General features: G+C 42.3%; 1 protein-coding gene across 10 annotated transcripts; it reads left to right on the forward strand.

Moving 5' to 3' along the window:
* On the forward strand, nt 1-12166 carry LOC133403340 (craniofacial development protein 2-like). Of its 10 annotated transcripts, none has more exons than XM_061678253.1 (12): nt 1-421; nt 1207-1452; nt 5562-5696; nt 5854-6005; nt 6239-6302; nt 6377-6528; nt 6661-6742; nt 6810-6867; nt 6945-7011; nt 7076-7270; nt 11302-11362; nt 11774-12166. In XM_061678253.1, exons 1-9 carry the CDS (start codon nt 367-369, stop codon nt 6964-6966), a joined length of 966 nt encoding a protein of 321 aa, XP_061534237.1. In that variant the 5' UTR covers nt 1-366; the 3' UTR covers nt 6967-7011; nt 7076-7270; nt 11302-11362; nt 11774-12166. The 10 variants fall into 10 exon arrangements, with proteins under 10 accessions (XP_061534237.1, XP_061534238.1, XP_061534235.1 ...); XM_061678254.1 differs by having other exon boundaries at nt 7235-7270; XM_061678251.1 differs by lacking the exons at nt 11302-11362; nt 11774-12166 and adding exons at nt 7342-7518; nt 10404-10483.
* Nucleotides 12167-12899: the final 733 nt, after the last annotated feature.

The raw sequence follows: 12899 nt of genomic DNA on the forward strand, positions 1-12899 counted from the left end.
GGCTCCAGCACGCCCGCGACCCTGGTGAGGAGAAGCAGAACGGAAGATGAGTTAATGAATATTTACTGTAATTCTGACTTTTATAAGCCGAACTGCTTTAGCGTAGGCTAGTGATAAACTATTCGGACTTAAGTACTACAGTGGTGATAAACTACGACACATTGCGATTTACGTACATACAGTGGCGCTTAAGCCATCAGAGTAGGGACCGAACTGTGTCGTAAACCGAGGACCCCGTGTAAGCGTCAAGTGGTTCTTCCTCCTTTTCAATTTGCACTTTGTCTAGCGAAGTGATTGTGAGTTTCAAGACTGGGTGCGGCTTCCTGTTGCTGCGCATGTTTGTTTCTCTCTTGTTACTGCTCCTGAATGCGAAAGAAAACAGTTGGAGCACTCAACCGATTAAACAAGCGAACAAGCGAAGGTGAGTCTTATCACTTCATAAATACTGTATTTACTTACTACACATTTAAAAAATGCACCTTTATCCAAAAAGACAAGTAAGGTGTTGGGTTAATGACATCCGTAGTTAGTGTTGGACTGCCAGTTTCAGTGCATGTTGAAACTAACAGTGCGAGCGCACTTACCAAAATGGGAACACATCTGTATCCTTGTTGTAATGGGCAGAGGTGGGTAGAGTTAGACAAATATGTATTCAAGTAAGAGTACTGTTACTTGACAAGAACGTTACTATCCAGTGTTTATACAAATGCCCAATAGAAGAATTGTGTGCGGTCAACGGAAGTGGAAGACGTAGTCTTAAACAGCTAGGTTGCGCATTTAGATCATTGTAACCGAGTAGTACCGCTTCAAAGTACACAACTACAAGTACAATAGTACAATTGTATTGTACTAACCTTGAGTAAATGTAGTGCCTTAGTACCCACCTCTGATAAGTACTAAGTAAGTACATTACTAGAAACATGCATGTTCGGTTCTTTGAATACTCTTGTTCCTGCTCATTTGTCTGGCTGGCGACCGCTCCGCTTCCCTCAGTCAATTGTCATTGAAAACTCTTAATTAGCTGTATGTGTGAATATGAATGTGAGTTTGAATGGTTGTTTGCCTATATGTTCCCCGCAACTGGCTGGCGACCAATCCAAGTGGATCCATGGGGAAAGATATGTTTAAAACTTAATATGTTTTTCAGTTCCACAAATATTTCCTCAATGGACAGGTGTTTATTAATATTGTTAATAGAGTTGTTAGAGCTTCTGTTAAAGATCAGTAAAGACTTTGGACGTTCCGCCGCCATGTGCTTTACGGAGACTTGGATTTGCGACGCTGTACCCGATGGTGCCGTCATGCTTCCCAGCTTCCATATTCATCGAGCAGACCGCGACATGGAATCATCGGGGAAAACAAAGGGCGGCGGGATATGCTTCTATATCAACGAAAAATGGTGTACGGACGTCACAGAGCCCAGCCCACACTGCAGCCCGCATTTGGAGTACTGTAAGCCATTCTACTCGCCACGTGAGATCGCATCATTCATCCTGGCTGGCGTGTACATCCCGCCTCAAGCTAACACGAACGCCGCACTGTTATCGCTTGCCGAACAAGTCAACGGCATTGAAAAAAAAACACCCCGACTCACCCCTCATTATTCTCTGGGACTTTAACAAAGCTAAACTCAACCACGAACTCCCTAAATACAAGCAGCACATCGACTGTCCTACCAGGGAAAATAACATTCTGGACCACTGCTATACTATGCTAAAAAACGCATACCGTGGTAAACCTTGTGCAGCCCTGGTTTCGTCTGATCACTGCTTAATTCACTTAATACCGACATACAGGCAAGAACTTAAATGCGCAAAGCCTACGGTGAAAACAGTGAAGAAGTGGACCAATGACGCAAAGATAGAACTTCAAAGATGTTTAGACTGCACAGACTGGAGTGTCTTTGAAAATTCAGCTGGCAGCCTGGATGAATATACGGACACTGTCACATCATATATCAGTTTCTGTGAAGATGTGTGTGTTATTTGTTAATCAGTTTATTTGAAAGGTACCAACAAAGTCTGCCAAATGACTGTCTGTTGTCATACTAGAGCGGCTCCAACTACTGGAGACAAATTCCTTGTGTGTTTTTTGGACATACTTGGCATATAAAGATGGTTCTGATTCTGATTCTGATTTTAAAACTTTTCAACAGTTCACATCTTTCCATTTGAAATTATTTTTCAATTGTGAAGTAAAATTATTCAAATGTTGCGAATATGTCATGACCACTTGAATGAGTGGGGAGTACTTCCTCCTCCTCCAGTAGGTATTATCCCTTGAAATAAGAATGAAACTTCTGCTTTGCTTGGATTTTACAAAGAAAACATTTTGAATAACCTCCTGGTCTTAAAGCTCTGAAAAGGGTCCCAGTGGCTAACTGCATCCTCCAGATACGTGCAAATTCTGTTAAATTGAATTAATTGAGATTTGACAATCCGTTTAAAGGTATATTGTGGGTGATGGCTCACCTAGATTAGGGTTTCAAAACAGAGTTAGGGTTTCAAAGTAGGGTATCAAAACATGGTTAGTGTTTCAAATCAGGGTTAGTTTTTCAAAGTAGGGTTTCAAACAGGGTTCAGGTTTCAAATTAGGGTTTTAAAACAGGGTTAGGGTCTCAAATTAGGGTTGAAGGAGAGTTAGTGTTTCAAAACAGCGTTCGGATTTACAAGTACTGGTAGGGTTTAAAATCATGGGTAGGGTTTCAAAGCAGTGTTTAAAAGAGCGTTAAGGTTTCAAATTAGGCTTTCAAAACAGTAAACAAAATGCAGACTTTGAGTGAAATGGTATCACATCTCCAACATGGAGGAGGCAGCAGTTGTGAGCTACATAACTTAGGTATAATCATCTGTAAATTATTTGGCAACATAATGGCACAACGAATCAGAATGATACACATTTATTTATCAAATCTCACAAATTATTAGATTTTTTTTTTACCGACATGTCTGGAAATTAGGGTCTGGGGAAGAAAACCTGGAATTTTGAAATCTCAAATGTGTAGGTACCATGGACCAGGGAAGACAGTGAATAGTGAAAATCCGTGGATAATTGATGGCCATTATAATTCCACTTGGGAAAAAAATCTATTTTTTTCTTTTCCCAAAAATCTTCACTAAGCAGGAATGAACCGGCACTAAGCGTTTTTGGGCTTAGTCAAATTTGGGGAATGGGAGTGGTTCACAGGTTCATGGCTAGAATGAGCTAACACGTAGAAGTTGGAACGGTGCGAATCGGTTGAAAAATCAGGAAACTATAGCAAAATTTGTAAAAATGTAGAATTTTGGGCTTTTATTTAGAAATGTTGTGAAATTAGATCTGGTGCCCGGTTCTTGTGTTTGACATCTTAAAGATGAAATATTCTGTAAAGATTCTTGACATTATCAATGGTATTTGGATATTTGTGGCATTAATATAGTTGCCTGCAATCGGTTCATTAAAATGTATTTATATTTCATTCGTAAAAATGTATTCTTGATATCATTGGTTAATTTCATTCAAATAATAAAATAAAAAATGTGAGACAAGTCAATCATATGACGTAACAATTACATTAGTGATTGGTTAATAATTGGTTCATGACTTCATGATAAACAAATGAAAAACGTATGAACTTTAGAAGATCATTTGTTGACATTTTTTTCAATAATTATTGAATTTTGAATTACAAAGGTTAATGTATGGGTTTACGCTGATTTTCGGTGGCTATATTTTTCTTCTATTTCTGATGTAGGCAAAGAATTTGGGTTAAAATATCTCTCGCTCGCTCATGCGGCTGCTATGTATGCAGTCCACTGATTTCATGGCGATCTCATGCAAATGTAATCCGTACAACAACATTTCTTGAATTTGTTTGGGACAAATCACTCACGATGACCAATTTTACTTCTGAACAACAACTTTATTCAATAAAACAAAATCAGCAGTGAATGTACAGGCTGACATTTACTGAATTACACTTGAAACAACTAGCAAGTTGTTGAACTTGGCTACACAAACTACAAATACATTGATTAAAGAACAGCGATCAACTTGTGCATCAATCTTATCCCAGCCTAAACTCTGCCACAGCTGGTACTAGAACCCATTGAGAGAGCAAATGGCGTGTGGCCCACTGAAATACTCGCCTAACAGTAAAGACATCAACAGCTTCCTAAATATTGTGACTTTCATCATTTAAATGTGTTGCACTTCAAACTCTTTGCATACTAGTTTCGAAATGATCCTGACTGCTCATTAAACCCATTATACATGCAATATTTTTGACACTGTCACACATTCATACCTATTCACTCATCTCAGAAATAACACCGTTTATTTTGCTGTCTGCTATTGTGTGTAAAATGGGTGCCGCATCCTGGCACTTCAGCTAACAGATCCCTCTTGTGTATCGCAACAACAAAATGAAACTCTCCGCAGTGGCATTAACAGTAAAGACAGCTTTAGTGCCAAAGACGGACCATTTGTAAAAGAAGCAAAAAAAGAACTAGGATGCAATTGTGTTAGTTTTCATGGAAAAGGCAACCATTAAGCAATAGGAGAAAATACGACAGTAGATCCCAAAATGTCATTAGCATTTTCAGAAAACAGGTTACAAATCATAAAAAATAATTTTGAACAGCTAACGGTATAATAGTTTGGCATTAAAAGATTGAGAAATATGACTTTTGAATTATTATTATTTTTTACCTTGTAATGAATAACGTTAGGCCATGTCTTTACTGTTATTAATCAAATTACAGTAATTTCTTGTGTATAATGCGCACCCCCAAAGTTGACCTCAAAATTCTGGAAAACCCTTCTACCTCTGTATAAAGCATTTTTACAATGCATGATTTTTCTTCTACCCATATGATCAAAACATGAAGTATTTGTTTCAAATAATTACTCTGACATTAAGCACTTTATTTGAACATGCAATACTTTATACTTGTACTTTTACAGACGCACGTTTGTGCTACAAGAGCAGGTTTGTTAATTTATTTAGCTCTCGATGTGTGATAACAATTTTCCTAAAAGATTTTCCTCATCAAAATCTCAGAGTGCAGAGCCATTACTGTTTAGAACAGGGATTCTCAAACTTTGGGTAGAGACAAGTTACAGTGGAGACATTGTCCCAAGGACCCCTTTTTTAATTCCAACAGAAATGAAACATTACTTTACTTGGAAAATAATGGCCCAACAATAAAATCATAGCTGAAATTATATAAATAACAATAAGTTGCTGTTTTTCCCCATTTTTTTTATTGTATAGCAATACTATCAATCATCTTTTATTAAGCAGATTCATAGTGCATTCGAAAATACATACATACAGTACTGTACAGAATAAGGCACATAAAAGGAAAGTACATCAGATAAATCTTTTATTTGACCGCATTCCCCTACAAGAAACTGGAATCTAGGAAATTCCGCCTGCATTGTCCACTATGCAGGTGCTTATTTCAGTCACACTGGATTATTTTTTGGCTAAAAAGTTATTGAATCTGTTTCCAGCCAGTGAATAATTTTGAATGGTATCATTTTAAATAAACCAATATGACACGATCATGCTCTTGCAGACTTTATGGGGAAGCTTGTCTGCCAGAACTCGAGCTCCTTCCTTGAGTGTCTGCAGGGGAGCGTCATCCGCATTCAGTCGGCCTTTTACGGACGGAGGCGTGACGACGTCTGTTCAGCTGAGGAAGGGTCAGAGGGTAAGACAAGAAAGACTCATGTCTGAGTCTCGTTCCAACTTCGGAAGTGAAGACCTTCTCAATTTGTGTTTGAGATCGCAGAATCCCTGAAATCCAAATCCTCATGCCGTGGCCACTGGGAACATAATGTAAACCAATCTTATATGGTGACTTTCAGGGAGATGCGTGGTGCAAGGCGTCCTCCCTCACTCCAGGAGAAAATGTGACAACTATCAGGATTGCTACGCTAACCCTTTGAATGAAGACATCTGCCCTGCTGTTTATACCTGCCCAAATACCTGGAGATTGTTTACAGCTGTGAACAGAAAGGTGAGTTTTGCATCTCATAATAAAGCGTTGTCCAGTTGAAAAATGCCAACGGAAGAATCCAATCGATGACTTTTAACAATCCCCAGAAAAAAATGTGAGGGTCTTGCTAGGGCTAAGTGCTTTGAGCATCAGTTCTAAAACAATAACTTTGGGCTGTCCTCAGTGTGTCTTGACGGTCTGGCCATCGAGGACATGAGCATCCCAGACACACAGTTTTTGGCTTCCTCCTCTAGGAGTGGCTACACCCCGACAAAGCCCGCCTCAACAGACACGGCTGCTGGAAGCCGTCATTCGAGTGTGCGTACAAAACTAGCAGCTATCTTGCCTCATGATGGTGTCCTGAGCAATCTAATTTCGTCGCCCTCCCACAGCCCCCGACAGCTGGATCCAGGTGAACCTCGGTCAGCCAAGAAAGGTGACAGGGATCGTGACACAAGAATGTCGTAGTAGTTCTCCTTTGGCCGTCATATTTGAGATGCATCATTGTATTGACGGAATGAACTGGATGAAGCACTCTGACGGGGTGAGTGGGCGGCCGGTTATCCTGACTCAGACCTTGTCAACCGGCCTGTGATTAAATGCAAACATTGACATGTTCTACCTCTAGATTTTCAGTGGACGCACTCACATGCTGAACACGTTTTTGTCTTCTCAGTACATTCGCCTCCTGGTGGTGGGTGGTGAAAAAGATGATGATGTTGTCCTCCGCTTTGACATCTTGGGATGCACGCCTGACGGTGAGCAAGACAGTACCGACGCTACGGGTGCTGTGAAAACAGTACTTCAACCTTGCATGTCTGACAGATGCGATCGCCTGTCCCAGTAGGTTCGCCAGCCTCAACTTCATCAGCGATCCGATGACGTGAGTCAGATTGGACATTTTCTGGACTGACAGCTCCTGTCTGTAGCTCTCATATAAATCACCCGTGTCTTCTTCAGGGTCCACTGTCCTGCAGGTTGAGCCATATCCAACCAGAGCGTCTTTGGAACGATGGTCTATGCGGCGGTATGTGATTACATGACCCTCCGGTTGAGTTCTTGTCTTTGACTGTGACTTTCTGTGAGTACAGGACTCAAACATCTGCGCAGCCGCTATTCACGCTGGCGCCATTTAGAACAGCACGGGAGGAGACTGTACTTTGCTTAAAGATCTGGATTACCTCTAGACAGTGAGGGGCACCGCAGTCCAATTTAAGAGGCTGGGCTTATGATCTTTTTCATATCTGCAGCTATGACGGCGAAACAGCAGTCTTACACTTTTGCAGGTGAGTCAGAATGTACAGATTTATGAACTACAATATTTTTCATCATATTAAATATGAGCGTTCATCCAAAGAATTCCATACCGGATCGGTCGTGGCCCGGGTTAACAACGTCCGCCACCGGCGCCGTCAACCTGCGGGGCGCCGTTGGAAATTCAGCTACTGTGGGTCGAAGTCAAAGAAGAAGAGGAGGTGGAAAGCGGGTTCTTCGGCAGAAAGAGAAGAGGAAAACACAGAGCCTAGAACTGAATGTGGGGACTTTGAATGTTGGGACTATGACAGGAAAATCTCGGGAGTTGGTTGACATGATGATGAGGAGAAAGGTTGATATATTGTGTGTCCAGGAGACCAGGTGGAAAGGCAGTAAGGCTAGAAGTTTAGGGGCAGGGTTTAAATTATTTTACCATGGTGTCGATGGGAAGAGAAATGGAGTCGGGGTTATTTTAAAAGAAGAGTTGGCTAAGAATGTCTTGGAGGTGAAAAGAGTATCAGATCAAGTGATGAGGCTGAAATTTGAAATTGAGGGTGTTATGTGTAATGTGATTAGTGGCTATGCCCCACAGGTAGGATGTGACCTAGAGGTGAAAGAGAAATTCTGGAAGGAGCTAGATGATGTAGTTCTTAGCATCCCAGACAGAGAGAGAGTCGTAATTGGTGCAGATTGTAATGGACATGTTGGTGAAGGTAATAGGGGTGATGAAGAAGTGATGGGTAAATACGGCATCCAGGAAAGGAACTTGGAGGGACAGATGGTGGTAGACTTTGCAACAAGGATGCAAATGGCTGTAGTGAACACTTTTTTCCAGAAGAGGCACGAACATAGGGTGACCTACAAGAGCGGAGGTAGAAGCACACAGGTGGATTACATCTTGTGCAGACGATGTAATCTGAAGGAGGTTACCAACTGTAAGGTAGTGGTAGGGGAGAGTGTGGCTAGACAGCATAGGATGGTGGTGTGTAAGATGACTCTGGTGGTGGGGAGGAAAATTAGGAAGACAAAGGCAGAGAAGAGAACCATGTGGTGGAAGCTGAGACAGGACGAGTGTTGTGCAGCTTTTCGGGAAGAGGTGATACAGGCTCTCGGTGGACGGCAGGAGCTTCCAGAAGACTGGACCACTGCAGCCAAGGTGATCAGAGAAGCAGGCAGGAGAGTACTTGGTGTATCTTCTGGCAGGAAAGGAGAGAAGGAGACTTGGTGGTGGAACCTCACAGTACAGGAAATCATACAAGGAAAGAGGTTAGCTAAGAAGAAGTGGGACACTGAGAGGACCGAGGAGAGGCGAAAGGAATACATTGAGATGCGACACAGGGCAAAGGTAGAGGTGGCAAAGGCAAAACAAGAGGCATATGATGACATGTATGGCAGGTTGGACACTAAAGAAGGAGAAAAGGATCTAGACAGGCTGGCCAGACAGAGGGACAGAGATGGGAAGGATGTGCAGCAGGTTAGGGTGATTAAGGATAGAGATGGAAATATGTTGACTGGTGCCAGCAGTGTGCTTGCTAGATGGAAATAATACTTCGAGGAGTTGATGAATGAGGAAAATGATAGAGAAGGGAGAGTAGAAGAGGTAAGTGTGGTGGACCAGGAAGTGGCAATGATTAGTAAGGGGGAAGTTAGAAAGGCATTAAAGAGGATGAAAAATGGAAAGGCAGTTGGTCCTGATGACATTCCTGTGGAGGTATGGAATCATCTAGGAGAGGTGGCTGTGAAGTTTTTGACCAGCTTGTTCAATAGAATTCTAGTGCGTGAGAAGATGCCTGAGGAATGGAGGAAAAGTGTACTGGTGCCCATTTTTAAGAACAAAGGTGATGTGCAGAGCTGTGACAACTATAGAGGAATAAAGTTGATGAGCCACACAATGAAGTTATGGGAAAGAGTAGTGCAGGATAGACTCAGGACAGAAGTGAGTATTTGCGAGCAACAGTATGGTTTCATGCCTAGAAAGAGTACCACAGATGCATTATTTGCCTTGAGGATGTTGATGGAAAAGTACAGAGAAGGTCAGAAGGAGCTACATTGTGTCTTTGTAGATCTAGAGAAAGCCTATGACAGAGTACCCAGAGAAGAACTGTGGTACTGCATGCGGAAGTCTGGAGTGGCAGAGAAGTATGTTAGAATAATACAGGACATGTACGAGGGCAGCAGAACAGCGGTGAGGTGTGCTGTAGGTGTGACAGAAGAATTTAAGGTGGACGTGGGACTGCATCAGGGATCAGCCCTGAGCCCCTTCCTTTTTGCAGTGGTGATGGATAGGCTGACAGATGAGGTTAGACTGGAATCCCCCTGGACCATGATGTTTCCAGATGACATTGTGATCTGCAGTGAAAGCAGGGAGCAGCTGGAGGAACAGTTAGAGAGATGGAGGCATGCACTGGAAAGAAGAGGAATGAAGATTAGCCGAAGTAAAACAGAATATATGTGCATGAATGAGAGGGCTGGTGGGGGAAGAATGAGGCTACAGGGAGAAGCGATAGCAAGGGTGGAGGACTTTAAATACTTGGGGTCAACCGTCCAGAGCAATGGTGAGTGTGGTCAGGAAGTGAAGAAACGGGTCAAAGCAGGTTGGAACGGGTAGAGGAAGGTGTCAGGTGTGTTATGTGACAGAAGAGTCTCTGCTAGGATGAAGGGCAAAGTTTATAAAACAGTAGTGAGGCCAGCCATGATGTACGGATTAGAGACAGTGGCACTGAAGAGACAACAGGAAGCAGAGCTGGAGGTGGCGGAAATGAAGATGTTGAGGTTCGCTCTTGGAGTGACCAGGTTGGATAAAATTAGAAATGAGCTCATCAGAGGGACAGCCAAGGTTCGATGTTTTGGAGACAAAGTTAGAGAGCGCAGACTTCAATGGTTTGGACACGTCCAGAGGAGAAATAGTGAGTATATTGGAAGAAGGATGATGAGGATGGAGCTGCCAGGCAAGAGAGCTCGAGGAAGACCAAAGAAAAGGTTGATGGATGTCGTGAGGGAAGACATGATCGCAGTTGGTGTTCGAGAGGAGGATGCAGGAGATAGGCTTACATGGAAAAGGATGACGCGCTGTGGCGACCCCTAACGGGACAAGCCGAACGGAAAAGAAGAATTACTACACCAAGTGGTCGTTATAGCTACATTGACATGGGATCTCATCCACAGAGGTAAGATGCTTGGGACCTGACTGGGAGGAGTTCGCGGATTTCTGCTACAAGCCGTTTGAGGAGGAAAAGACGTGGGCCAATGCTCGACGCACCTGAATAATCCTCGGTGCTGAACTCGTGTCCGTCCATTCCAAAGAGGAGCAAAGCTGGCTGAAAAGGACCTCAAACTTTGGTGCGCATCCCAACGTTTGCCACCATTCAATGCATAATGGTCTCTGTCGGAACTACTCGATCAGAAAGTCAGATTGCTTCCCATCCACCCTCTCATCCTCTGCGTGACATATGGACCGAACTGAACGACCTGCTACATCCTGGCAGATTGACTTGGTCAGTCGGCCACAAGGTGACCACCACCCACTGGGCTCCAGGAGAACCCAATCACCGTGTTGGTTTCAAGAGTTGTGTGGCAATGTTACACCAGTTGCGTGCAGAAATCATCCATACGCTCACCGTTTCTATGAACACCTGCACAATCATTCCTTCCAGACCGGCAGATGGAAGAAGATGTCCTGCACAGAACGCAATAGCTTCATGTGCAAAATGCCCAAAGCACATTATCCACATCCCTCAGTTGAGGCCACGATGGATGGACGCCTGAAGGTGGGAAAGGCGAATCCTCTTTTGTTGTCCGACTTTGTACCCACTTTACCGTATTGACCTCATTCAGGACATCTGAGCAAATATTTTTTGAAAAGTCCTTTTACAACTAGACGTCGTCCTTCTGTGTTTGTCGACTGCTTGGAATCATTCCAGATTCAAGTCTCACATTCCACATTTGATCAATTCAATACATTCCACAGCATTTTAGTGGGGCTTCAGCTTTTAAGCATTCACACGCAATTCGGACACAAATTGCATTCCATACTTAACTTTTGTCATGATGAATGTGTGCGCAGGTTGGTGAGGTGTCCAGAAAATAAAAGACTCCTTCCCCTCTGGACACACAAACTGGATGAGGTAACATGACAACAATATCAATATAGAAATGTTTTTGGGTGTCTAGCATGTCGGCCTCACAGTTGCAGGGTTAGAATGTTTGCTATGGTCTTCTTGTGTGGAGTTTGCTTGTTCTCCCTGTGCCCAATTGAATTTTTCTTCCCACAGTCCAAAAATACAGTATTAGCATAGCTTCATTCAAGACGAAGAAATTGTGAGAATGCTTGTTTTGTCTATATGTGCCCTCACATGGCTTGGCGAAAAGTCCATTGTGTTTGGATGTTGTCTACATTTGTGCCCTGACATCGGTTAATGACCAGTCCATTGTTTGTCTACTTGAAGAGCGCATAGCCGCCAATTTGTTCAGCCTGCTGTCTTGTTGTTGTTCATATTATCATCCACTGTCGACTCATTTCACATGACCGTCAACAGCGTCCACCAGCCGGATTGCAAAAAATCGAATCCACGGCCTGCGAAGAATCGTGGATGTGAAGTTGCGGAATGATACTCTGCTGTGAGATCATCTTGGAGGCTGATTTGACAACATCATCGCAGAAATGCCACTTCCTGTCTGGATATCATCATGCACATGTATTATTCTATAATTCTTAACATGACTTTTTTTTTTTTTTGCAACAAAAAAATTCACAACTGCCATCTCAATGTAATTTAACACTATTCTGCCCTCAGCTTTGTGATGGAGACAGATTAGTTAACATGAGGGTGAATGTCTCCTTGAATGATATCTCCAAACGTTTGTTCAGGATTGATGATTCTTTGTTCCTCCTGTTATTTCTTTTTTTGTCTTTGAGTGAAATAAACAAATTACAAGAGTACTTTTTCTTTTTAATTGCTCACTTAGCACATTATGACATTATACAATGACCACAATGCAGTAGCACAACAAAAAACATCTTTGAAATACTGAACTAACTGGTTTCAAATATGTACCCCCTACAGTATAATTTTTTTTTCCTGGCACCAAATTTACACCACTAAAATTAAGAGAGAGACTCATTTCATGGCAGTCCAATACAAATGCAATCTGAACAAGATTTGTAAAACTTATATGGGGAAAAATCATACAATGATAACGACACAGCTTTGTTGATAGAATCCATTGACAGAGCAAATGGTGCTAGACTGCTGAAATACACTTGCATAAAGGAAGAGACAAAAGTGCATAATGGTAAAGACAAGACAGTTTAATAGCCACCATGTGAGTTGCACATTTGACCTAAGTATATATTCAGAACACAAATTCATGCATAGATCAGGCATCACACTATTGGCTCATCTCATTTCTCTCTTTGCAACTTCCTATGTACTTGCTTCTCTGTTTACATGCTAGCAACTCCCACCAGAAATTCCATCGATGACACGAGATCAACAGAGGAGCGAGGCGAAAGACATTTTTGGATCGACTGTCGTATTTTCTCCTATTGCTTAACGGTTGCCTTTTCCATGAAAACTAACACAAATGCATCTTGGTTCTTTTTTTGCTTCTTTTACGAATGGTCCGTCTTTGTCACTAAAGTTGTCTTTGCTGTTAATGCCA

Source organism: Phycodurus eques, chromosome 5 (genome assembly GCF_024500275.1).
Source record: "Phycodurus eques isolate BA_2022a chromosome 5, UOR_Pequ_1.1, whole genome shotgun sequence".
NCBI classification, from domain to species: Eukaryota; Metazoa; Chordata; class Actinopteri; order Syngnathiformes; family Syngnathidae; genus Phycodurus; species Phycodurus eques.